Raw genomic sequence first — 24,255 nt, 5'->3', positions numbered from 1 at the left:
TGTGTTCTAAAATATTTTAATACACTGCAACTGTCATGTGGTAATACGTAACTATTGTAAGATATAAACTATCACATCCGACCGGACCAACAGAAACTCTACGTGCTGTTCAGTGAAAAAACAATATATTCACAACAAAATACGTCACGAAATCCTTAACACTAAGTCTTTTATAATAAATCCAACACGAATCAATTCTCAATAGAACAATAGACGTGAGGCTCGACAAAAACAACGTCTGTACTTCTCGTAAATTATTTTTATTATAAAGTTCATTTCATATAAATAGCACATCACCCACACACGCGTCGCGCACACGAGCGCCGGCGGCGGCGCTACCGAGTAATAACAATGATATTATATAACTATAGATAGGTTATGCTCATACTTGAGGAGCACAAAAAATACTTCCATATTTCTTTACCAACCTACGAAGAGATATGTAATCTTTTATTAATTTTCGCATTCCATCCTTATTTGTCATACTCGTTGTTAAACATAAGCTTGTCTCTTTCGGTGAGCGGGAGCTCATCAGCGCGTGCACATTTCCCGATTGCTCAGCCGCGACTGCAGGCAACTTGTACAATTTGTCACAATTTAAGCACTTTTGTAACCCCTATAACCTATCTTAAGTTATATCATTGAGTAATAACTAATAAAACTGCAGCGTCGCCGCCGACGATATTGTATTTAGGAGTTTAGAAGAGCAGCGTGCTCATGCCGCCCATCTCCGCCTGCTCCTTGACGAAGATCTCGAAGTACTGGTAGATGATGGTGACGGCTAGCAGTATGCCGGTGCCGGAGCCGATAGCGCCGAGGAAGTCGGCGAGCACGGACAGCGCGCCGATGCAGAGCCCGCCAAACGCCGCCGCCGTCGGGATGTAGCGGTTCAGCTCGTGGATCATGGAGTTGTCGCGGTGCCCGCGCATCACCATTTGTTGTTCCTTCAGCTGCTTGGCGACCTACACAATAGTATGAACATACGTTACTTTCTGATATGACCAAATCTCGTTCGGGATTGTAAATGAAATACAAGGGGAGATGTTGGACAGTATTTTTCGTTCAGTATTACAGAGTAATTATAAACATCGATAAAATTTCAAATCTAGTGCAGAACCAGAGAAATCTAGATCAATTTTTCGCCCCTGAAAATCCCCAAATTTCATCCAAATCGTTAGAGCCGTTTCCGAGATCCCCGAAAAATATACATAAACAAGAATTGCTCGTTTGAAGGTGATAACTCTCAATTATAATTTAAGTTTAAGTTATTAAAGGAAATTAAATTGTGTAATACTAATAATCTAATCTTGTGTAAATGTGTCTCAACGCGTGAAATGTTTAATATTGCAAAGTATTTAATTTCATTATTTTCTCAACATGCTTCAAAAATCGTAAGCGTAAAAGTAGATAAAGAATAACAAGTTATCGATAACACGCAGATACGGTAATGAAGTTAGGTTGTCGAACAAACTTGTTTTACTCCGTTCAATAAAATTGCGTGTTTGCGGATCTAACGCATAACTGCGTCTTAGATCAGCCTACGTTGGCCGAATATGTGTACAGTCACCTGCCATAATATGTTACTCTTCAAAAGCCGCAAAAATAGGCAACACATTCTTATGGCTCTACAAAATCTCTATAAGATTGTGTCAGATATTATTGCGGCCTTCATGGTGTATATTATTACAGGTGACTGTACCAAGTATAATCTCTAGGCTAGCGTCATTTTCGGTTTACAATACTTACATGGATGAGCACAGTGTCGAAAGATTTGAGGACGATAGACGCAAGCCCTGACATGACGCAAAATAGAGTAGAACGGCGCAAAATGATATGGAGAGCCAACCCCAAACCCTAAGATATAGGACAGCGGTCGGCAACACGGCGTATGAGGCCCGCGAACCTCTCACTTGCGGCCCGCGAGCCCCCCTGGCTATTTTGTATGTAATATTATCAAACAACAATGTCTGATAAAGTCACACATATTAACAAAAGTGCGGCCTGCGTCAACTTCCTTAACTACTATGTGGCCCTTGGCTGCTAAAAGGTTGCCGACCGCTGATATAGGATAAAGGCTAACCCCCTTATTCATAAACGTTTACTAAAGTTAACAAGCCGATAATAATCGTTTGTCCCTTTCCGACGTATTGGTATGATGGAAAGGGACAATCGATTATTATCGGCTTGTCAACTTTAGTAAACGTTTATGAATAAGGGGGTAAGATGATGAGTACTCACGTCCTTAGCCGAGGATCCGGACACGTCGATCCAGGTCTTGGAGAAGAAGGCGCAGGAGCCGAGCATGAAGATGATGTAGAGCACGGCGTGCAGCGGGTCGTGCGCGATGTGCGCGAGCGACTCCGGCGGGCTGAAGTAGTAGCACAGCCCGCCCACCGGGTACGCGCGGGCGGGCCCGCCGCCGCCCACGTCCGCCCACACGCCCAGCAGGTTCACCAGGAAGTTACCGCTGAATTTCACGGCCAACATCTGCGGACGAACGGAATGTTAATCGCACGTAAATAATGAATGTGTATGTTAGGTTCTACCAGTGGGGAGACACTCCTGACTTCGGCCAAACTCGGCTCAGCATTGCTCCGAGCAATTATTAGGGTTGGCACCACTTGACGTCCTTTTGCGTGCACGACCACAGATTCTTATCTAATGACTTGAATTTTGACAACCCTACATAGCCGAAAGGGATAGTGCCATACAATAGAAAGGGATAGCATGATTCGTCCCTGAATCGCTGTCAAACTTCGGTTTTGTAGTAATTAAGTGTCCTTTATGTACGGTAGTACTATTATTTATTCCGTGGTTCTACGGTCTCGGTCTCTTTAAATAAATGTTCGGCCCGTATCATGTGAAGCTGAAGCCTTATGCGACTTACGTCGTCAACCGAAGACCAATATTTACTTGTAGTAGATGTCAGTAGCCAAGAGTTTTGGACAAAAGCCGACTGTTGAGAATTGCCAAACTTCTCACACTAATAGTACATTTTTAACGAATTACAATCATACGTATTTATCAAATATTAACAGATAGAAATTGCGAGTCGTACTAAAAGGATGGTTTTACTAACTCAATTTCGGCATCTATACAAATATCGGTCCATCATCATATCAGCCCTTTATCGCCCACTGCTGAGAGCTTACCGCGAACCACGTTCGACGTGTTGCCTCTCTATCGCACTTGTAAATTTGTCCGTAACGTTGACAGGGAGGAAACACTTCGAACGTGGTTCGCGGTAGGCCCTCTGAGCATAGGCCTCTCTTCCAGTACGCCACTTGTCCCGGTGTAATTAATGTAATTATCGGTTATTGCCAATTATCTACGTCAAAAGGTATTGAGAACCAGAACTCACCTGAGAGATAACGTAGAGGTTAGAAACGAGCGCAGACTGAAGAATGATAGGAATGTTGGAGGTGTAGAAGAGCTTGATCGGGTACGAGGAGTACTGGCCACGGTAGCGCGCAGACTTGATCGGTAGGTCTACACGGAAGCCCTGCAAAGGAAAATATCGTTATCAATACATGATATTTGTTAGTCAATATTGTTTTCGTAAATGCTACACTGTGGTCTAGATTTTTTTACAGGGTATGCTGTGGTTCACATACTTTGATGGTTCACCTATGCTGAAGATGTGTTTGTTGTTTAATTTTTTTTAACACATTCGGTGCTGAAAACCCGACTATCGGGTATTTTATGATTTCGTTCCCAGGCCGGACGAACCGATAGTCGGTTTTGTATGACGAAATTGCTGTGGCCTGGCGCGAACGCCTTGTTTGGATGGGTGGCAATGAATATGTTAAAGATCATAGATGTCGAAAGGTCAATTAATATGGAGAGAATTAAATAGGTACTACATCTTACAGGTTTCAAAGAAGCTGTACTAATTAATTGATCTCTGACATGGCTAATGGGTATGTTTTTGTACGGCCAAAATGTCAATAAAAAATAACAATACATTTTTCTAGGAGCACACTATCGATTATTTACATTCTTTTGCTTTCATAAGCAATAGTTACCGATTTTTAAAGAGTTTTTCAAATAAAGATACGTCAAGATCGCGCAGTCTTTTTCTAATGCTAAAAAAACGAGATAACTTTAGAGACATAATCCATAGTCCGATAGTAAAGTATAGATACAGGTACTGTGATTTTGATTTCCAATTCGGTTTAGTAGTAGGTAGAATAATTTCAACTTTAGCCTGGTGGCGTGGTGTTATAATGTGTGAACTGACCTGGAAGTATATGACAATGGCGAAGACGAGCACGGTGGCGAGCAGGTTCATGAGGTTGGGCAGGTTCTGGCGGTAGAAGGCCTCGCGCAGCGCGCGCACCTTGTCGGGGCGCGTGGCCAGCAGGTGGAACAGCGCGATCACCGCGCCCTCGAACTCCGTGCCGCGACCTGCGGGGGGGGGGGGGGGGGACAGGTACAGTCGACGTCAAAGATATGTTTACATTTTTCGCCTTATTACAAAGGAGTAACGCGCTAAAGTGTAAACATATTTTTAACGTCGTCTGTACAGTACGGCACGGTCAGAACATTCTATAACTATGTCAACTGTTACGAGGCCGCAATCAGACATCTGTCACTGCGCAATTTTTGACAGTTTAGATGCGGCGAGATTGACTCGCTTTTTCTGGAAAAACTCAGCCAGGCGTGTCTCACTCCGCGATTTCGTCGCTTTGCAACAGGTAGCTAAAAGTACATCCGTTCCACACCAATTTTGGTGGCTAATAAGCCGCGCGTGGCGCTGTAGCCACCTAGCGGCCATATCTGTCCTGATCGTAACAGACGAGTTTTGTTAGAGAGTGAGCCTGTATCTAGTACTATTATTTATTTTGTAACGAGACCTAAATCGGCCACCTGTCACTGCGCAAGTTTTGATAGTTTAGATGCGGTGAGATTAGCAGATTTTACACAGAGCGAGCATACGCGCGAGGAAATTGCCTCTATATGCTCGCTCTGTGTGGACTGTGGAGCCGGCTATTAGAGTGCCCTTGTTCTGGAAATACTCGGCTAGAAAAAGAACCTAGAAGTCCGAAATTTGCAACTTACTTTTTTTTAAGGACACACACTACTAGACACGCTCCCTTTAACTAGGTGCCTGTTTTTCTTAAATGACATCTATTAACAATCTTATCTATAGATAACGTTTAATCATCTTAATTTAGAGTTAATCCCAGTTTTCTAAAAGCTCATATGAAGTGTATTCTCCTTCCACACGATCCATATTGTGTATGGATACCTAAGTAATTATTAATAAATCATCATCAGTATCCTGTCCTAGCCGGTTTCGGCCTCGGCGACTGAGTATGTACTGGCTAGTGAAAGCGACGATCGTGAGCTCTCAGGTGGCTGACGCAGCCTATTTTTGCAGTGAATGTACGTCCACACTCACCGTGGACTCGATAAATACAAGAAACATGTCAAAATACTAACCAGTGTTGACGGTAGCAGGTGAGAAGGCCTTCCAGACAATGGTTTCGCAGATGTTGGTGGCGATGAACAGAGAAATACCGGATCCGAGACCATATCCTGGAGAAAAATAAATAGAAACGTTTACTTGTCGGTTGGATATGAACATCAAAAGTCATTCAACTGTTACATTATAAAATGACAAGTTATGACCATTTATAAATTCGAGGCAGAGTACATGGCCTTTTTGTATAATATATGGAGTGCTGGCTTGACAGTAAAATACGCAGGTTGTCCAAATCAATGATATGAATTCAAACCACAGTTTGTACCAACTTTCTTCAGTAGTATCTTGGGTGATAGTGTTAGGAATGTTATACATATGATGTGATATTTATCAGTTACATTCCGATGTTGATGCTGATTTTTATCACTGCTCGGAGCTGGATCTGAGGGACGCGACAGCGAGGGCTGTCAACACCGCTGCCTACTGGGCATCGATCATATAAAAAATGGAACCTCGACACGAAAAGAAGAAGAAGCTGATTTTTAAACCCTAACCTAACTAACTTAACCTAAACTAAGCTTCCAAATCGCTGTCTTATTTTGTGCCTTCGTTGCTCTTCGATAAAGGACAAATCGCAAGGAAACTGGACTAATCCCAATAAGAACTAACTTCTCTGGGTTGACAGGTCAGCAGGCATTCACTTTAAAAAAAAATTGTCAGCTAATTCCAGCCTCTACAAGTTGCAACCTGGAAACGCAATGATAAGGGCTCATTTAGACGATGCGAGAATTCACATGCGAGTTTCATTACATTGCGGTTTTTATCGGTCGGTTGAATTGGATGTAATCAACAGTCCGCAATGTAACTCGCATGCGAGTTCGCGCGCCGTGTAAATCAGCCTTAGACGGCCTTAGTGTAGAGGAGAGGAGGAGTGTAGTGGAGAGTTCAGCGGGGCGTGCAGCGTGGCGTCGGGCTCACAAGTGATTTGAGCAGCGTGCACTAAGGCCGCTCCTATACGTTTGCATTTGTTTAACATGCACGCCGCACGCCCTGCCCCGCTGCACGCCCAACTCGAGCGTCCACTCAGGCCTTACATTTAAGAAGGTAGTTCACTCACCTTTCTGCAGCAGCTCGTCCAGAAGCAGCACAATAAGACCGGCGACGAACAGCTGGATGATGATGAGCAGGCAGACGCCGGCGCCGATCTCGCTGGGCTCGCCGTACATGCCGGTCATCACGTACACGATGGCTTGGCCCACCGTGATCACCATGCCGAATACTGGGGATTACAACATTGTTTTACTTTGCTGTTTTTTTTTAATAAGCGCAATAATATGACGTCGAGTTGCGGAAACCAATAACCTATAACCTATATAACTTTGCTGTTTAGTTATCACTACACCTTATAAAACAATGTCCCCCGCTGTGTCTGTCTGTTTATGTGTTTGTTTTTATGTTCGAGATAAACTCAAAAACTATTTCACCTATCAATAGAGTGATTCTTGAGGAAGGTTTAGGTGTATAATTTGTTAACCATGCGAAGCCGGGGCAGGTCGCTAGGTCGCTAGTTCAATAGAAATCAGATTTGGAATACAGGACTAGTACAAAGTAAGTAGTGTATAAGTACTTCTTTTTGTCAAATACACATTAGTAATGTCTTGCGCCAATTGATAGGATTGTGTTTTAGCCAGCTAGAGCATTATCATCAAAGGTAAAACCAAATTAGTCAATTAAGTAAAAATCAAACCATTTTTTATAATTTTGTGAAATACTCTCAAGGATATCATTAGAAGGCATTATATTACAAATCATTTAGGTATATTAATAATCAATAATAATTAATTAACAACAAAAATCCTTTTGTTTCAATTTAAATTGAAGGCTTTCAACAATCTTGTGTACATAGTTTTCACATAGTATGTAGTGTACTTTCATTGTCAGTTGAGATTTTAAGTCATTTAATTATATTGTGTAAATATAAATTGGCAATGTGCCTGAGGTGAATGAAATTGGCATTTTGCCTGTACTATTCTGTTTCCTATCTGCAAGTAAGTTCAATCTCAATACTTGAAAGTAGCTACTTTAGTATGCTTAATATTTCAAATATGAAAAGTAAAAAGATGTTTGATTTTTAGTTCATACTGGTATTTATATACCAAAATTACATATTAAATTAGATCACCAAATTGACAGGAGAGAATAGGAATGGTGGTTAATGGACTACCACCTTGAAAAAGAAATGTATAGATACAATACAATCTGATTATGGCTACGTAAGCTGATGGCAGATGAACGTTAAAACTAAAAAAAAAATTTGATGACAACAGAAAACAATGATCATACTTAATCATAACTATAAAAATGTATTTGATAAGCCACTGATATGAGACAGATATCACTTACATTTTTGGGCACCATTAAAGAGTGCTCTGTCCTTTGGAGTGTCACCAACTTCAATAATCTTTGCACCGGCAAGCAGCTGCATGATAAGACCAGATGTGACGATCGGGGAGATGCCGAGTTCCATGAGGGTGCCTCTGTTGGATGCCAGGATCACACGGATCCAGTAGAAGGGATCCGCGCTGTCTGACGACATGATGCCGAATAGGGGGATCTAGAAAGGAAGTTGTTCCTTAATACAGCGGTTTTTAACTATTTTCATGACGAAACCCTTTTGACAGAGTACAAAGTTAAAAATTTTCGTGTCACCATTGAACTGTGAACCAGCTATATAGAAGAGCTGTATTTTGATTTTTTTTGTTCAGGGAGCCCCTACAAAGGCTTTGTTGAGCCCTAGGGCTCCGCGGAGCACACTTTGAGAATGGCTGCCTTAATACATACAGCAAGAAATTAAAATTTATGAAGGTAGAATCTGAATAACAATATTACTTTGTTTAGAAATCTGTATTTTTGATGACTTGAACACGTCAAAGTTATCTCTGAATAAAACAATACATTTTTGACGTGTACCCTGTACTATGCAAACTGGTTTTCTATTCAGACTCTAACATGTATGGAGGTGGCTCATAATTTGATCATGCTTGTTATGCTTAATATTTTGAGTATTTTATTCATGAATTAACTGTTGTGTGATTTGAAAATGAACAATAGAAAGTAGGTTGTATATCCAATTAGAAGGTCATGTTCATTGAGACAATAACTAATTAGGATTTTTTAACTTATTAGATTAGGATTCTCATAATTATGTTGTAGTCATTTAATAATGAGGTTTGACATGATAACAGTAAACTGAAAATAAGGTTAATCCTTATCATTAAAAAAGAAGCATATGGAATTAAATATTATATTGGCTTACCTGACAGCATACTAAGAAAATAAACAGTGTGATTGCCGTCCATAGTACTTTCTCTCGAAATTGGATCTGAAAATAACACAAGTTCAGTTAGAAATAACCTCTATGACCGTATGTATAGCGATTTACAGTTACACTTTTTGGGGCAGAAGGTACGCCACGAATACGCTACTTTCACTTTCTTTATGACCCATTTATACATTTTTAAACATATATTAAGCATTACTGGATTAATTCATTGAGAAAGTGAACTAAAACCCTGGGTAATACCAAGATATATACGATCGACTTACCTTTCTCTCCGGTTTTGCGATTTCCGGTAATATACTGCAAAACGGCTTTATGACTTCGAGGAATTTGACTGAAAAAGAGAAATAAACACAATATGTTATACATTTAACACATAACTTGCAACTAAAATCCACATTTGAATCCGATATGAAGATAATACGTGTCGGTAGATCAGAATAAAATCACTGGATAATTTTAAGAAATATGAACGATACTCACTTCCCATTTTGAATTATTGAGATTTAACTATCCTAACTATAATATTAACCGGTAAATTCGACTAAAACCATTCAACTTTTGTTCATTAGTAACACTCCAACTGGACTTTCGTGAAAATGAGCGTGCGCTACGCCGCCAGCGAGCCGTCTACAAATGACACGTCCACAACGTCACGTCACGTGACCTGTGATGTTGGCGTGCGTAATGTTGCCCTAATAATGAAAATAAAAGGATTGTTTTGAAAAGAATGTTGCATGTTTTTGTCTTAAAACCATTCTAATTAGAACAAATCTTACCTTTAAAACAAGCAAAAGTAGTACTTTTGCTTATAATTCACACCCTCACTTACATATTAAACGTTTCTAAATAATAACATGTATATTTTTTTCGAATTCATGTTTATTGTTTTTAGGGAAAAGTTTGTGGCGTTTCTAATTGTATGTCGAATAGTGTTAAGTATCTAAAGCTGTTCAAGTAAAAGTTTTAACCATGCATAAATTTAGGGCAGTAAAAGAATACAACATTTTTAACATGTGGCTTAGATAGAAAATACCCTTTTTTTTGACAGCTGTTAAATGTCACTGTCAGTGTCACTTTCACTGTCAATTTGCCTTTAACTCCGCAAGTTTCGCCATGTGCTGTTATTAGTAAATAATTCTGATCTCCGGAAATAACTACTGAAGTAACGACAAAAATGCAGCAAGCGCATCGTTCGGGAACTCTGAAGCAGAGCAACAAGGTTCATAAATCTCGCCATCGGTCTAAGCGTGGCATCGCCGCTGCCGTGAAAGGTTAGGTTTCAAGTATACACTTTAAATCTTACTTTTGTATAGAATTCAGCAACATTAACTGTCTCTAAGTTACAAATTACATGTGATTTTTGGTACGGATTTACGTAGAATACTTAACGAAAGTCGCTATCATGTTCACACACTTTTTTTATTTTTAGGAAAAGTAAACGCAAAGGAATTTGTCCGCCGTAACCGCCATATTCTTAAAAAAGATGAGCGTCGTCACCAAGCACTCCAGCTTCGTAGAAACAAGCGCGAAGAGGTGTTATCTAAAAAGCGCGCATTAGGAGGCACCAGGAACCCGCCATTTTTGGTGTGTGTGGTTCCTTTAAATGCTCAACTGGACGTTCAATCCGCACTTGCGATTTTGAGGACATGTTCTGAAGGAGCTGTGGTCTCACAGTCTGAAAATGGCATCCTGCATATTGGGTAAATATTGGGCATATTAAATAACTAATTGTTAAAAAATTGCTTTATTATTAATTATAACCTTTGTAACTGACACATCTCACACACTTCTGATCTTTTAGTAACTGACGTATCTCAGGGAAATTATCTTTAATTTTTTTTTTTACTTTTTGGTTGCAAGCTGTTAGATACATACATTTTAACTGAGACATTGAGAAGTAATTTATAACTATAGATTGTTTATTTGTATAAATAGACAACATGTTAGTAGTTTTGTGCACCTGTTATTACCATTACTAAATAATAAATAAATAAATAATAAATATTATAGGACATTCTTACACAGATCGACTAAGTCCCACAGTAAGCTCAAGAAGGCTTGTGTTGTGGGTACTCAGACAACGATATATATAATATACAAATACTTAAATACATAGAAAACACCCATGACTCAGGAACAAATATCTGTATCATCATACAAATACATGCCCTTACTGGGATTCGAACCCAGGACCATCGGCTTCGCAGGCAGGGTCACTACCCACTAGGCCAGACCGGTCGTCAAAACTAATTACTAATATGTTACCATTCTTGTGTAACATAAAACATTGGTTTCAGCTTGCCGAACTTTAAGCAACGCTTCTCCTTTATCTGTCCAGAAACTGACAATGAATTCGCTCTTCTTGACACTCTCAAAGTTGCAGACACTGTGTTATATGTCAGCTCAGCTCTAGATGAACCCGTTGATGAGTGGGGTGAAAAAGTTCTTGCTCTATCCATGGCACAGGGAATGCCCACCCCCTTGGTAGTAGCCATGGATATTGAAGGAGTAAACCCTAAGAAACGCACCACAGAAAAGCAGAATGTGCAAAAACTAATATCAAAATGGCTGCCTGAAGAAAAAATTATGCAATTGGATAAGAGTTCAGATGGTTTGAATGTGTTACGTAGGATTGGTAACCAGAAACGAAACATATTACATCACAGGGAGAAGAGACCGTACATGCTTGCCGAGTCTTACGAGTATGTGCCTGACGCAGAAGGTGAAAGTGGTACATTAAGAGTCACTGGGTATTTGAAAGGAATGCCATTGGATGTCAATGGTTTGGTTCATGTAACTGGGTTGGGAGACTTTCAAATGTCAAGAATAGATGGACATGATGATCCTCACCCTCTAATTTTGGGCAAGTAAGTATATATATTTTTTTATTTATAGCCTTATTTCAGAAAAGGTAAATTTTTTTTATACTATATCTACAGTTTTTCTTAATCTACATTCTACGGTAACCGCTTCTGTGTGCCTTTGGGCAAAGGCCTCCCCCAATCTTCTCCACTCTTCCTTATTATGAACTAATCTGGTCCATGTTTTTGTGTTTGTCCTTCCAGCCATGTCTTGGATTTCATCAGACCATCTTTTAAACTGCCTGCCTCTGTTTCTTTTGTGCCCTCTAGGGTGCCAGAGTGTTACAGTTTTATGCAAGTATGTCCAGCCCACTTCCATTTCAGTTGTTTTGTTTTGTATGTAACATCAGTAAAGCCTGTTTTATCTCTTAAGTTCTTGCTACTTATTTTGTCTATTCTTCTTTTCTTTAAGATGCTTCTTTCCATGGCTCTCTGAGTTATGCATAATGTTTTTATACAATATTATTTATTTATTACAAATATAAAAAGTAATATTATAGAAATTTACACACTAGGGTCGATAGGTACCCGGGTAAATGTGCCTAGCACGCTGCTGGCATTCCCTCTTTGAACAGCCAGCAAAATATGCCGGACTAAATATGCCGCTTTTTTTTCTCGTAGGTGTTGACCTAACTTCAACAAATGTTTTTATTATTTATTACTTTGGATATAATTTATTCTGAAAGAGGTTTATTATTGTTCAACAGAGAAAATACTAAACCTGACTCAATGGAAGCGGAGGTGGTGAAGGTATCTGTGTTGCAAGTGGCTGATCCAGCTAAACAGGAGAGCCTGGACTCGGAGAATGTACCCGATCCAATGGATGCTGAGCAGACCTGGCCTACTGAGGAGGAGATAGCGCAGGCAAATGCAGAAGTGAGAAGTATTTACATTAAGGGCCCCCCACAACTAGCATTTTTCGAGCGTCGGCATTTGTCGGCGTCTGGTCAGCGCTATGGAAAATGACGTCACTGCGCAGTTGCGTCGACGTTGCGTCGAGCGCGGCCATACAGTTGTAGACGCCGACGCTCGAAAGACGCTAGATGTGGGTTAAGTAGCCCTAAGGGTTTTTCTTTATCATCAGGTGACAAGTAAAACTCATTAATTACCATAGTGAGTGATTCTTAGCCATAGTGAACCATATTATTACTTAAATAAGGTTGATTTTCGTTTAATTATTTTTTTAGTCAATAGTGAGTTTTGCTTGTCACCTGACGATTATACAATTGAGTCTGATTTTATTAAATATGAATAGATGGAGAAAATGGGATTTTTAAGTCTGGTTTGGTGCAGTTGCAAGATGGCATCTCCTTTAAAAATGTTAGTAGTGTTGACACCATAGACTAGGAATCTTCTAGACCGAGTTTAGAGCAATTATTTCATACAACCGATGGTTCCAAAAATGCGGGGGTGCGCGTGATTGGTCCGTTCAAAGACACGGACGTGACACTAAAACACTCTCGACTCGAACATGGAGTAAAATTACCGTATGCGTGCCAGAGGGGGTAGCGCGACTATGCTAAGTCTGGAGGATGTTTTGTCTGTGGTTGACACTGTTGACATAATTTCTCTGCAACGATGTTGCACTTTACTTCTGATGCAAAGTGCAGTTCTGTATACTTGTCTTATAACCAGAGCTCGGATAGGGTGAGCTATTTGCCTTATAATTTGACATGTCTTATGTCATATATAAGGCAAATAGCTCACCCTATCCGAGCTCTGCTTATAACAGTTTATGATTTGCAGACAAAGACAAAGAAGGTGAAAAGAGTTCCAAAAGGCTGGTCGAGTTACCAGGCGGCTTGGATCGTGGAGTCGGATGCGGAGGGCGAGGGCTCCGCCGATGACAGCGGGAGCGAGGTAATTTTATGTTAACATTTTTGTATTCTATGATATTCTTTAACTATTATATGGGCATGCTATAAAACAAATCACTGCAGAAAAAGCACCCATTATTGTACCGGTATGGTTCAGAATTGTCTACAGTAACCATCACAGTAGTAAGGCCTGTCTCCATATTGCGCGGCAAACTATCGAATACGATCAGATCGAATTGGCTCGCGAGCCAACCCGGTATCCATTGCGCGCGGCTGCCTCGCGAGCCAATATTCGATAGTTTGCCGCGCAATATGGAGACAGGCCTTACTACTGTGATGGTTACTTTGGTTCCATTTTGGTTCAAAACTCCAAGTAACTTACCTTTAATCTATGACTTCTATTATAATCTCCAATGTGGGCAGTGGTTCAAAGGTAGATGTTTCCCGCCTTTGATTTAAAAAAATAAGTATGATTAACAGGAAGAAGATGAGGATGACGAGTTCATGTCGTGCGAAGAGTCCAGCTCAGAGAAGGAAGAGGACGCAGATAACGATTTTGAATCTGTTACCGAGTCTGAGATGGGACCTACTGACGACAGGTAATTATAATAATTACACATCTATTGTACTCAAAATGTATTCATAATACTTGGACAAGAATTAGAGTCGGAAGTAAAGTGAAGCAATTTTGTTGTGTTGCAATTTGAGTTGATGTAGTCTCAATGCCTTCTTCTATACACGAAGTTTTCAAATATCTCTAGAAAGTCTAGAACATCGAAATGTTGCACTTTTCATCATAATACTCGTAAATGTATACCTGCCGAGTTTATTACGCTGGTCTTCTCGGGGTTGAAGTTTTCCTTTTACGAACTAGTGGTAGTTTTGGATTTTAAGATACTTAAAATATTAAGTCTATATTGACACTCATTGTATGAACAGATACGACGCAACAATAGACGCCGCGGAAGAACACGAGCTGCTCCAACGACTGGCGGCCGCCCGACAGGACGCGCAGTTCCCCGACGAAGTCGACACGCCGCAGCACATCCCGGCGCGGGAGCGGTTCCTGCGCTACCGCGGCCTCGAGTCCTTCAGGTGACACTATAGAATGACACGAGCTGCACAACTAGCGGTCGCTCGACACAGTTCCCCGACGAAGTCGACAGTAAGGAATGCAAATCGGTTATTTTTTGTATGGAAATAACCGCGGTTTCGGTTAATAACCGATTATTTCCATACAAAAAATTTTGTATGGAAATAATCGGTTTGCATTCCCTAGTCGACAGTTACCGGCGCGGGAGCGCTTCGTGCGCTATCTCGGCCTTGCATGAGTTCTTAAATTGACTATAGACTGATATGAGCGGCACGACTAGCGGCCGCTGGACACAGTTCCCCAACGAAGTCGACAGTTACCGGCGCGGGAGCGCTTCGTGCGCTACCGCGGCCTCGAGTCCTTCAGATGACACTATAGACTGATATGAGCGGCACGACTAGCGGCCGCTCGGCACAGTTCCCCGACGAAGCCGACACTTACCGGCGCGGGAGCGCTTCGTGCGCTACCGCGGCCTCGAGTCCTTCAGGTGACACTATAGACTGACATGAGCGGCACGACTAGCGGCCGCTCGGCACAGTTCCCCGACGAAGCCGACACTTACCGGCGCGGGAGCGCTTCGTGCGCTACCGCGGCCTCGAGTCCTTCAGGTGACACTATAGACTGACATGAGCGGCATGACTAGCGGCCGCTCGGCACAGTTCCCCGACGAAGCCGACACTTACCGGCGCGGGAGCGCTTCGTGCGCTACCGCGGCCTCGAGTCCTTCAGGTGACACTATAGACTGACATGAGCGGCACGACTAGCGGCCGCTCGGCACAGTTCCCCGACGAAGCCGACACTTACCGGCGCGGGAGCGCTTCGTGCGCTACCGCGGCCTCGAGTCCTTCAGGTGACACTATAGACTGACATGAGCGGCACGACTAGCGGCCGCTCGGCACAGTTCCCCGACGAAGCCGACACTTACCGGCGCGGGAGCGCTTCGTGCGCTACCGCGGCCTCGAGTCCTTCAGGTGACACTATAGACTGACATGAGCGGCACGACTAGCGGCCGCTCGGCACAGTTCCCCGACGAAGCCGACACTTACCGGCGCGGGAGCGCTTCGTGCGCTACCGCGGCCTCGAGTCCTTCAGGCAGGTGACGATACACGGGACAGATAATTCACTAACAATGAAGAGGTAGTCTTGTTAAATCGCATAAAGCGCAAGTAAAAACCCTTGTATGTCGGCAAAACATTAGCAATGATTCTAAATTAGCGAACATTCGTAATTTAGTCTATGTAATAGCGATAGCTATAAGCGAATAGTAGGATAAAATGTGTTGAATATGACAGATCATCTCCGTGGGACCCTAAAGAGAACCTGCCATCGGACTTCGCGCGCATCTTCCAGTTCGAGAACTACGACCGCACGCGCCGCCGCGTCTACAAGGAGAAGGAGGATAGCCTCATCAATACGGTGAGTCTAGTACAGTCGCCATCAGATATATCGGAGCGGCCGAGGTGTTCACAATATCTGAGCACTCCCTGACAATAGAGGCAATAGAGGCCACAACCGCACGACAGTCGCGTCCATAAGGAGGAGGACAGTCTCGTCAATACGGAGAGAGATAGTATAGTACAGAGTGAAATGGACTCACTAAAAACAACCTGCCGTCGGACTACGTTTTCATCTCCAGTTCGAGAGCTACGACCGCACTCGCCGTCGCGTCCAGGACGGTCTCGTCAATACGGTAAGGGCTAATTTAGACGGCGCGCGAACTCGCATGCGATTTTAGTTACATTGCGGACTGTTGGTTACGTCCAATTCACCGACCGATCAAAACCAGCAATGTAATGAAACTTGCATGCGAGTTCTCGCATCGTCTAAATGAACCCTCGCTATTTCTATACGCGAGCTTCTGGGAACTGATGCAAAAGAAGTTTTGTTCAAAATTGATTAGTCTTTCAAACAACTTTGTCAGTAGAAAAAGGCGCAAAATTCAAATTTATATGGGACGATAACCCTTCTCGCCTAAATTTGCCGCTTTTTTCTGCTGCCGGAAATGGCTTGACAGACTATTATATTTTAAATTCTTATATATACATAACTTATTGATTCCGTAAATGTTTGTCTTTTTACTTTAATTTTTCAATAGAATATATACCTATAACACTTTATAGTCGTTGACAAGTTCGTTTTTTTATTGCTCGCATTTCACCGTCGATCTAAGGTGGAAAAATATCTCGGGTGCAATGGGTCACTTTCAATCATTGCTTACCAATTTACAATTAATTCCCACTATGATTACGTTTCTTCGTTCATTAATCTCATTATATAACCATTCAACTAAATTATGTTTTTAAATCCTCATTGGGCTAGCGCCCCAATCCGCATTGGGCTAGCGTGGGGACTATAGACCAAGCCCTCTCGCGCATGAGAGGAGGCCTGTGCTCAGCAGTGGTACGTATATAGACTGAAATGATGATGATGATGATGTTTTTAAATTCTAGTACGGAATCTACGCGACCATCCACATATCAAACGTTCGCCAAGACCTATGGAAATCTTTCCACTCGGCCAACAAAACCGCCCCCCTCTCCGTGTTCGGCCTCCTCCCCCACGAGCACAAGATGTCGCTCATGAACGTAGTGCTGAAGCGCACGGGCGCCTCCGACGAACCCATCAAGAGCAAGGAGCGGCTGATCTTCCAAGTGGGCTACCGGAGGTTCATCGTCAACCCGATATTCAGTCAGCATACTAATGGCAGTAAACATAAGGTCAGTCTTGTATTACAGGAACCCTGAGTTGCCTAAAACATTACGACGGATCATGACTCGGGAGAAGACCTTTAATATCTCCCCATCTGCTATCCTACGCTAAAACCGCGGCTGAGAGACTGTTGGGTTGGATATTTTCCGACAATAAACCATGATCTGTGGAATTCCTTCCACTCTGTCAACAAAAACGCCCCCTCTCCTTCTTCGGGCTCCTCAATAAACATAAGGTGAATCTTTTGGTCCTATATTGTAAAAAAAATTAGTTGATTTGAGATATTCCTACGGATCATACCCCAGGAATTTAAATTACTCTTACTGCCTTCCTTCCCTTCTGATATTGTTGAACTTTTAGGATAATTTATTGAGACAAAATGTGAACCAATATGGTGATGGTAATTGAATTATGTAAAATTTTCTATTTTGTCTTATTCAATTGTCGATTTAATTGTTCCAGTATGAAAGATTCTTCCAACCGGGCTCAACATGTGTCGCCACATTCTACGCACCCATCCAGTTCAGCCCATCTTCGGTGCTTTGTTTCAAGGTATATTTAATCAACCTACATTTATAATTTTCCTTTCGATATAAAAAACATTTGAATACTAAACGAAATAATGAATGGTAAAAGATTTAATTATGTTTTCAGGAAAAACGGAATACGAAACTGCAACTAGTTGCTTCTGGAGTGCTACTGTCTTGTAACCCTGACAGGCTGATTGTCAAGAGAATAGTACTCTCCGGTCATCCATACAAGGTATTTAACAGGGAACCGTCCATTTTACTGCACTTGATTTTTTAGCTTTAGCAATAAATGACTAAACCACAGGTATTCCCAAAACTGAATGAAAAACGCATTAGTTCGACGTACACACAAATATAGCACTAAGTAAAAAATCCAATGATTTTTATAATAATACAGATTTTCTAAATCTGGGGTTCGCGAGAACTTTAGAAAAAAAGGTTGAGAGAGTGATTCGCAAACTGCTGGGAAATTTAATATGAATATGATGATTTGTATAAAAAAATATGTCAATACAATAGGTTAACCATCTTTTGTTTATTTTCTTTTGCAGGTGAACAAAAGATCGGCGGTGATCAGGTTCATGTTCTTCAATAGAGAGGACGTGATATACTTCAAGCCCTGCAAGCTGCGCACGAAGTACGGGCGTACTGGACACATCAAGGAACCTCTAGGTATGTTTTTTTTAATTTATATTTTTAGTAGCCTGTATTGTGTCCCACTGCTGGGCAAAGGCCTCCACTGTCTTTCGCCACTCGTTTATGTTTATAAATAATGCATAACACGATTCCCATCAGTACACTTGAAAAAAATATCTAGAATGACTATTTAATTGAGTCATTCTATGTAATCAATGTATGGGAAAATGAAACAAATTAATATAGTTTTCAAACCTGTGTGACGTGATACATCTAGGTGTACTGTTTAAAATTCACCACTCTCCCCCCCCCTCCACCTGACGCTCGACCCCCCCCCACCTTGAAATGTGTCCCCGTTGGTAGTTTTTTGGCATTCTCACGAAAACTATAATAGATATCAAAAAAGTGTCAAGGACAGAATTAATCCTCATTAAATTTAGAACAAAAATGGTCTTATGTGTTTTATTATAAGTTGGACGGTATTCAAGCTATAAGTACTTGTATAACCTTAAAATAACAAAATAACCATACTAGTATGACGAAATGCAGAATATCTTCAAAACGGCTAGACCGATTTTAATAAAATATACCAAAAAAGTCACCGCAGTGAAGCCAGCTATCAAACAAAAGAAACTACATCAAAATCGGTTCATCCGTTTCGGCGTTACGAAGTCACAGGTAAACACAGAAATACAATTTTTTTTTAACTGCACCCAATAATTTTGTAAACCGATCAATTTAGATCAATTATTTTAATGAGATCATGTCCCTTGAAGTTTTAGCTTTACGAAAAGTTAAAAAACATGGAAAACGGCCCAGTATTTTTCAAATTATCGGCATTTTCCCGATTTGTGAGTGGTTTCGTGTTATCACGCGCACGAGTTGCCCTTGACCCCTATAAAACGGGGGGTAAGGGAGGGGTTGTTATCAGTCACTTATCAGAAGTTGACCGGTACACATATCCGCATATTTTCCCGTAAAGAAGACCTGTGAAAAATGGAAACCACTGAAGCTGAAGTCCGCCAAGTCGTCCAGCTCAGCTCCTGCAAGAGGGGCGTAGCCAACGTTCAGTAGCCGCCACGCTGAATTTAAGTCAATCAACAGTTTGCAGAGTTTACCAGAGGTTCCAACGGACTGGATCCTTTACTTCAAGACCAAGAAGCGGCCGCAAAAAGTGTACATCAGAGAGGGACGACCGCTTCATTGTCACAACATCTCTCCGAGATCGACACCTGACAAGCGTTGCCATCCAGCAGCGTCTGCGTGAGATACGAGGAGTGGCTGCCAGTGAGTGGACAATAAGAAGAAGACTTAAGAAAGCGAACTTGACACCCAGGAGGCCTGCAACGGGGCCCAGATTGCTGGCGCGACACCGTACAGCCCGAAGAGAGTTTGCAGAAAATCATATGGACTGGACCATTGAGCAATGGACCGCAGTTCTCTTCTCGGACGTGTGCAGAATATGCTTGAATGGATGTGACCGAAGAGGAAGAGTCTACAGAAGGCCAGAAGAACGGTTCGCCCAATGTTGCTTCTCCGAAAGTCGCGCCACGGCCCCCGCCAGGCACGAAAACTAGCTCTGTTCGCGCGTCGTAGGAAACGTCGTCCCAGAACATCACGGATCCACCGCCATAGGCGACCCTTTCGGAGTAGCAACATTGGGCGAACCGTTCTTCTGGCCTTCTGTAGACTCTTCCTCTTCGGTCACATCCATTCAAGCATATTCTGCACACGTCCGAGAAGAGAACTGGGGTCCATTGCTCAATGGTCCAGTCCATATGATTTTCTGCAAACTCTCTTCGGGCTGTACGGTGTCGCGCCAGCAATCTGGGCCCCGTTGCAGGCCTCCTGGGTGTCAAGTTCGCTTTCTTAAGTCTTCTTCTTATTGTCCACTCACTGGCAGCCACTCCTCGTATCTCACGCAGACGCTGCTGGATGGCAACGCTTGTCAGGTGTCGATCTCGGAGAGATGTTGTGACAATGAAGCGGTCGTCCCTCTCTGATGTACACTTTTTGCGGCCGCTTCTTGGTCTTGAAGTAAAGGATCCAGTCCGTTGGAACCTCTGGTAAACTCTGCAAACTGTAGATTGACTTAAATTCAGCGTGGCGGCTACTGAACGTTGGCTACGCCCCTCTTGCAGGAGGTGAGCTGGACGACTTGGCGGACTTCAGCTTCAGTGGTTTCCATTTTTCACAGGTCTTCTTTACGGGAAAATATGCGGATATGTGTACCGGTCAACTTCTGATAAGTGACTGATAACAACCCCTCCCTTACCCCCCGTTCTATAGGGGTCAAGGGCAACTCGTGCGCGTGATAACACGAAACCACTCACAAATCGGGAAAATGCCGATAATTTGAAAAATACTGGGCCGTTTTCCATGTTTTTTAACTTTTCGTAAAGCTAAAACTTCAAGGGACATGATCTCATTAAAATAATTGATCAAAATTATTCGGTTTACAAAATTATTGGGTGCAGTTGAAAAAAAATTGTATTTCTGTGTTTACCTGTGACTTCGTAACGCCGAAACGGATGAACCGATTTTGATGTAGTTTCTTTTGTTTGATAGCTGGCTTCACTGCGGTGACTTTTTTGGTATATTTTATTAAAATCGGTCTAGCCGTTTTGAAGATATTCTGCATTTCGTCATACTAGTATGGTTATTTTGTTATTTTAAGGTTATACAAGTACTTATAGCTTGAATACCGTCCAACTTATAATAAAACACATAAGACCATTTTTGTTCTAAATTTAATGAGGATTAATTCTGTCCTTGACACTTTTTTGATATCTATTATAGTTTTCGTGAGAATGCCAAAAAACTACCAACGGGGACACATTTCAAGGTGGGGGGGGTCGAGCGTCAGGTGGAGGGGGGGGGAGAGTGGTGCATTTTAAACAGTACACCTAGACGTATCACGTCACACAGGTTTGAAAACTATATTAATTTGTTTGTCTCAAAACATATAATGACTGTATTATATTAAACGCCTTTTAAACACGTCACTCGCACGCCGAAATCGTGGGTGCATGCAACCCAATATAAATCTTACTTGAAAGCTTAGTAGTATATCCCTTTACCAGGCTATCCCACATACGGCACTTCAAACATGAGTTCTATTTTCGATCAGTAAGATTGGAATTCGAAATTCGATTGTCTTTTTTGAACTGTCAGTCTGGTCATGCTATCCTTGGCTTTCTTTGCTCCAGGTTTAGATTTGCGAGCCAAAATGTCCCTGAAATGTTATATTTAGAATTGAATTTGATTCTCTTTGCCGGCACGATATCACGTCGGTAGGGAGCCATATCGCTTTAGTAGTTGTTAGAAAGCAGAATATTTTAAAATATCTATTTACCTTTTCTAGGTACCCACGGGCACATGAAATGCGTATTCGACGGCCAGCTCAAGTCACAAGACACGGTGCTGCTTCACCTCTACAAGCGAATGTTCCCGAAATGGAACTACGAGGATTGCATCGTCACAGATAAGGACACAGCGACTGATGCCATGGAGGGATAGATAGACAAATAAAATGTACAGTCATGTCCATGAGTTTTTTTATGGGCCTTACGGGTACAACTAAATGTACACGTCGGCTTAACCCTTTACGAGGCTAAGCGATATACCGGGTGTGGCCTGTAACATGAGCAAATAATTACAACATAGATTGTACTCCTCAAACGGTGACACTTGTTTAACAACTTTTAAAAATTATGAAGTATTTAGACTCCCTATTTTTCATACAAAATAAATATTATCTTCAATGGACGCCATCGCCACGCCATTATCATTGTGATTGACGTTGCTTGTCACGCCTTAAACATACAATACATTGCGTCTTAGAATAAACTTTAAAGTGTATTAAAAATCAAACCACAAGTGTAACAATACAAATTCTCACGACGCGCAGGCTCGAATACTTTCTCGCTCGCACAGTACTGCGTCACACCGGCCAGCCACCGAGGAGCACCGAGCGCGCACGACGATCGCCGACCGGGCGGTATAAAAGCCGCAGCCCGCGCCGCATCAGATGACTTAGCTAGCGACTGCCTTAGCGATAGGTACACCTCTGTCCTTTGGCGAGTCATAATGAGTCTGGAGTTCGATAGCCACTTGCAGTCTTCTCCCTGACCTCCCTAGACTTAGCTAGTGGCAGCCTTAGCGATAGGTACACCTCTGTCCTTTGGCGAGTCATAATGAGTCTGGAGTTCGATAGCCCACCTGCAGTCTTCTCCAAGACTTACCTAGGTCCCTTGGCGATAGGTTCATAGACTGTCCCTTGGTTTTTACATTATTGTGAGCTGTCACGCTCAACAATGACAACTACCCACTCTTTTAAAGAAGAAGTTGCATCTACCCTACATTATGTTTCTAAAGTACCCTCTACGTGTAAGATGGGTCTGTACGAAATAAATAAGGAGGCAAACGACGAATCATCTTAAGAAGGTAGTAACAATACAAATTGAAGACAAAGTAGCAACAGAAGAATCCACAGTAACACCAATACAGTTGATGTATGCTATCAGACCAGCTTCACTCCAGGGGGAGGGTTCCGTCGAACACCCTCTTAGCCAGTAACTGTAAGGATAGTGCCAACTTGGCGAAACTGAAGGAGACATCGTTCTACACATGTCCTGGTACTCTCTCTTCAGACATACGTGTGCCAGAGGGAGAGACTATAACAGTACAGATCCTGGTACTCTCACGGGACGTTACCCAGCACCAGAGGTAGAGAATGTAACAATACTGATCCTGGTACTCTCACGGGACGTTACCGAGTACCAGAGGGGGAGAATGTAACAATACAAATTCTCACGACGCGCAGGCTCGAATACTTTCTCGCTCGCACAGTACTGCGTCACACCGGCCAGCCACCGAGGAGCACCGAGCGCGCACGACGATCGCCGACCGGGCGGTATAAAAGCCGCAGCCCGCGCCGCATCAGATGACTTAGCTAGCGACTGCCTTAGCGATAGGTACACCTCTGTCCTTTGGCGAGTCATAATGAGTCTGGAGTTCGATAGCCACTTGCAGTCTTCTCCCTGACCTCCCTAGACTTAGCTAGCGACTGCCTTAGCGATAGGTACACCTCTGTCCTTTGGCGAGTCATAATGAGTCTGGAGTTCGATAGCCCACCTGCAGTCTTCTCCAAGACTTACCTAGGTCCCTTGGCGATAGGTTCATAGACTGTCCCTTGGTTTTTACATTATTGTGAGCTGTCACGCTCAACAATGACAACTACCCACTCTTTTAAAGAAGAAGTTGCATCTACCCTACATAATTTTTCTAAACTACCCTACGTGTAAAATGGGACTGTACAAAATAAATAAGGAGGCAAACGACGAATCATCTAAAGAAGGTAGTAACAACACAACAAGAAGTCATAGTAGCAACAGAAAATCCACAGTAACACCAATACAGTTGATGTATGCTATTCAGACCAGCTTCACTCCAGGGGGAGGGTTCCGTCGAACACCCTCTCAGGCAGTAACTGTAAGGATAGTGCCAACTTGGCGAAAACTGAAGGAGACATCGTTCTACACAAGTCCTGGTACCTACTCTCTCTTCAGACATACGTGTGCCAGAGGGAGAGACTATAACAATACAGATCCTGGTACTCTCACGGGACGTTACCGAGCACCAGAGGGAGAGAATGTAACAATACTGATCCTGGTACTCTCACGGGACGTTACCGAGTACCAGAGGGGGAGAATGTAACAATACTAATTCTCACGACGCGTGGGCTTGAATACTTTCTCGCTCGCACAGTACTGCGTCACACCGGCCAGCCACCGAGGAGCACCGAGCGCGCACGACGATCGCCGACCGGGCGGTATA

General features: G+C 42.4%; 2 protein-coding genes across 4 annotated transcripts; one reads left to right on the top strand and one right to left on the bottom strand.

Moving 5' to 3' along the window:
* LOC134665836 (protein transport protein Sec61 subunit alpha) lies at window positions 1-11,588 on the bottom strand. Of its 3 annotated transcripts, XM_063522856.1 has the most exons (12): window positions 11,579-11,588; window positions 9,252-9,353; window positions 9,035-9,102; window positions 8,745-8,810; window positions 7,832-8,042; window positions 6,546-6,707; window positions 5,446-5,541; window positions 4,241-4,407; window positions 3,362-3,502; window positions 2,239-2,487; window positions 708-962; window positions 1-342 (listed from the first exon to the last, which is right to left on the bottom strand). In XM_063522856.1, exons 2-12 carry the CDS (start codon window positions 9,256-9,258, stop codon window positions 199-201), a joined length of 1,566 nt encoding a protein of 521 aa, XP_063378926.1. In that variant the 5' UTR covers window positions 9,259-9,353; window positions 11,579-11,588; the 3' UTR covers window positions 1-198. The 3 variants fall into 3 exon arrangements, with proteins under 3 accessions (XP_063378926.1, XP_063378925.1, XP_063378927.1); XM_063522855.1 differs by lacking the exon at window positions 11,579-11,588 and having other exon boundaries at window positions 9,252-9,412; XM_063522857.1 differs by lacking the exons at window positions 1-342; window positions 11,579-11,588 and having other exon boundaries at window positions 436-962; window positions 9,252-9,411.
* LOC134665827 (pre-rRNA-processing protein TSR1 homolog) lies at window positions 9,830-21,962 on the top strand. Its single transcript, XM_063522828.1, has 13 exons — window positions 9,830-10,042; window positions 10,201-10,471; window positions 11,069-11,638; window positions 12,340-12,508; window positions 13,379-13,492; window positions 13,930-14,048; window positions 14,389-14,544; window positions 15,835-15,958; window positions 16,993-17,259; window positions 17,714-17,803; window positions 17,906-18,013; window positions 18,333-18,453; window positions 21,782-21,962. The coding sequence occupies exons 1-13, from the start codon at window positions 9,946-9,948 to the stop codon at window positions 21,934-21,936; spliced, it is 2,361 nt and encodes a 786-aa protein (XP_063378898.1). The 5' UTR covers window positions 9,830-9,945; the 3' UTR covers window positions 21,937-21,962.
* The last annotated feature ends 2,293 nt before the right edge of the window (window positions 21,963-24,255 follow it).

The sequence above is a fragment of the Cydia fagiglandana genome, chromosome 7 (genome assembly GCF_963556715.1).
Source record: "Cydia fagiglandana chromosome 7, ilCydFagi1.1, whole genome shotgun sequence".
Classification (NCBI taxonomy): Eukaryota; Metazoa; Arthropoda; class Insecta; order Lepidoptera; family Tortricidae; genus Cydia; species Cydia fagiglandana.
Note: the sequence above shows the minus strand (reverse complement) of the source record. Positions and strands in the feature narration are given on the sequence as shown.

Coding starts and splice junctions, on each gene's coding strand:
- LOC134665836 (XM_063522856.1), bottom strand. Junction 8,811..9,034: donor TCGCAAAACCGGAGAGAAAG/GTAAGTCGATCG, acceptor TGTTATTTTCAG/ATCCAATTTCGAGAGAAAGT. Junction 8,043..8,744: donor TTTTCTTAGTATGCTGTCAG/GTAAGCCAATAT, acceptor CTTCCTTTCTAG/ATCCCCCTATTCGGCATCAT.
- LOC134665827 (XM_063522828.1), top strand. CDS start 9,946: ATGCAGCAAGCGCATCGTTCGGGAACTCTGAAGCAGAGCAACAAGGTT. Junction 15,959..16,992: donor AGGATAGCCTCATCAATACG/GTGAGTCTAGTA, acceptor TTTAAATTCTAG/TACGGAATCTACGCGACCAT. Junction 17,260..17,713: donor CTAATGGCAGTAAACATAAG/GTCAGTCTTGTA, acceptor TAATTGTTCCAG/TATGAAAGATTCTTCCAACC.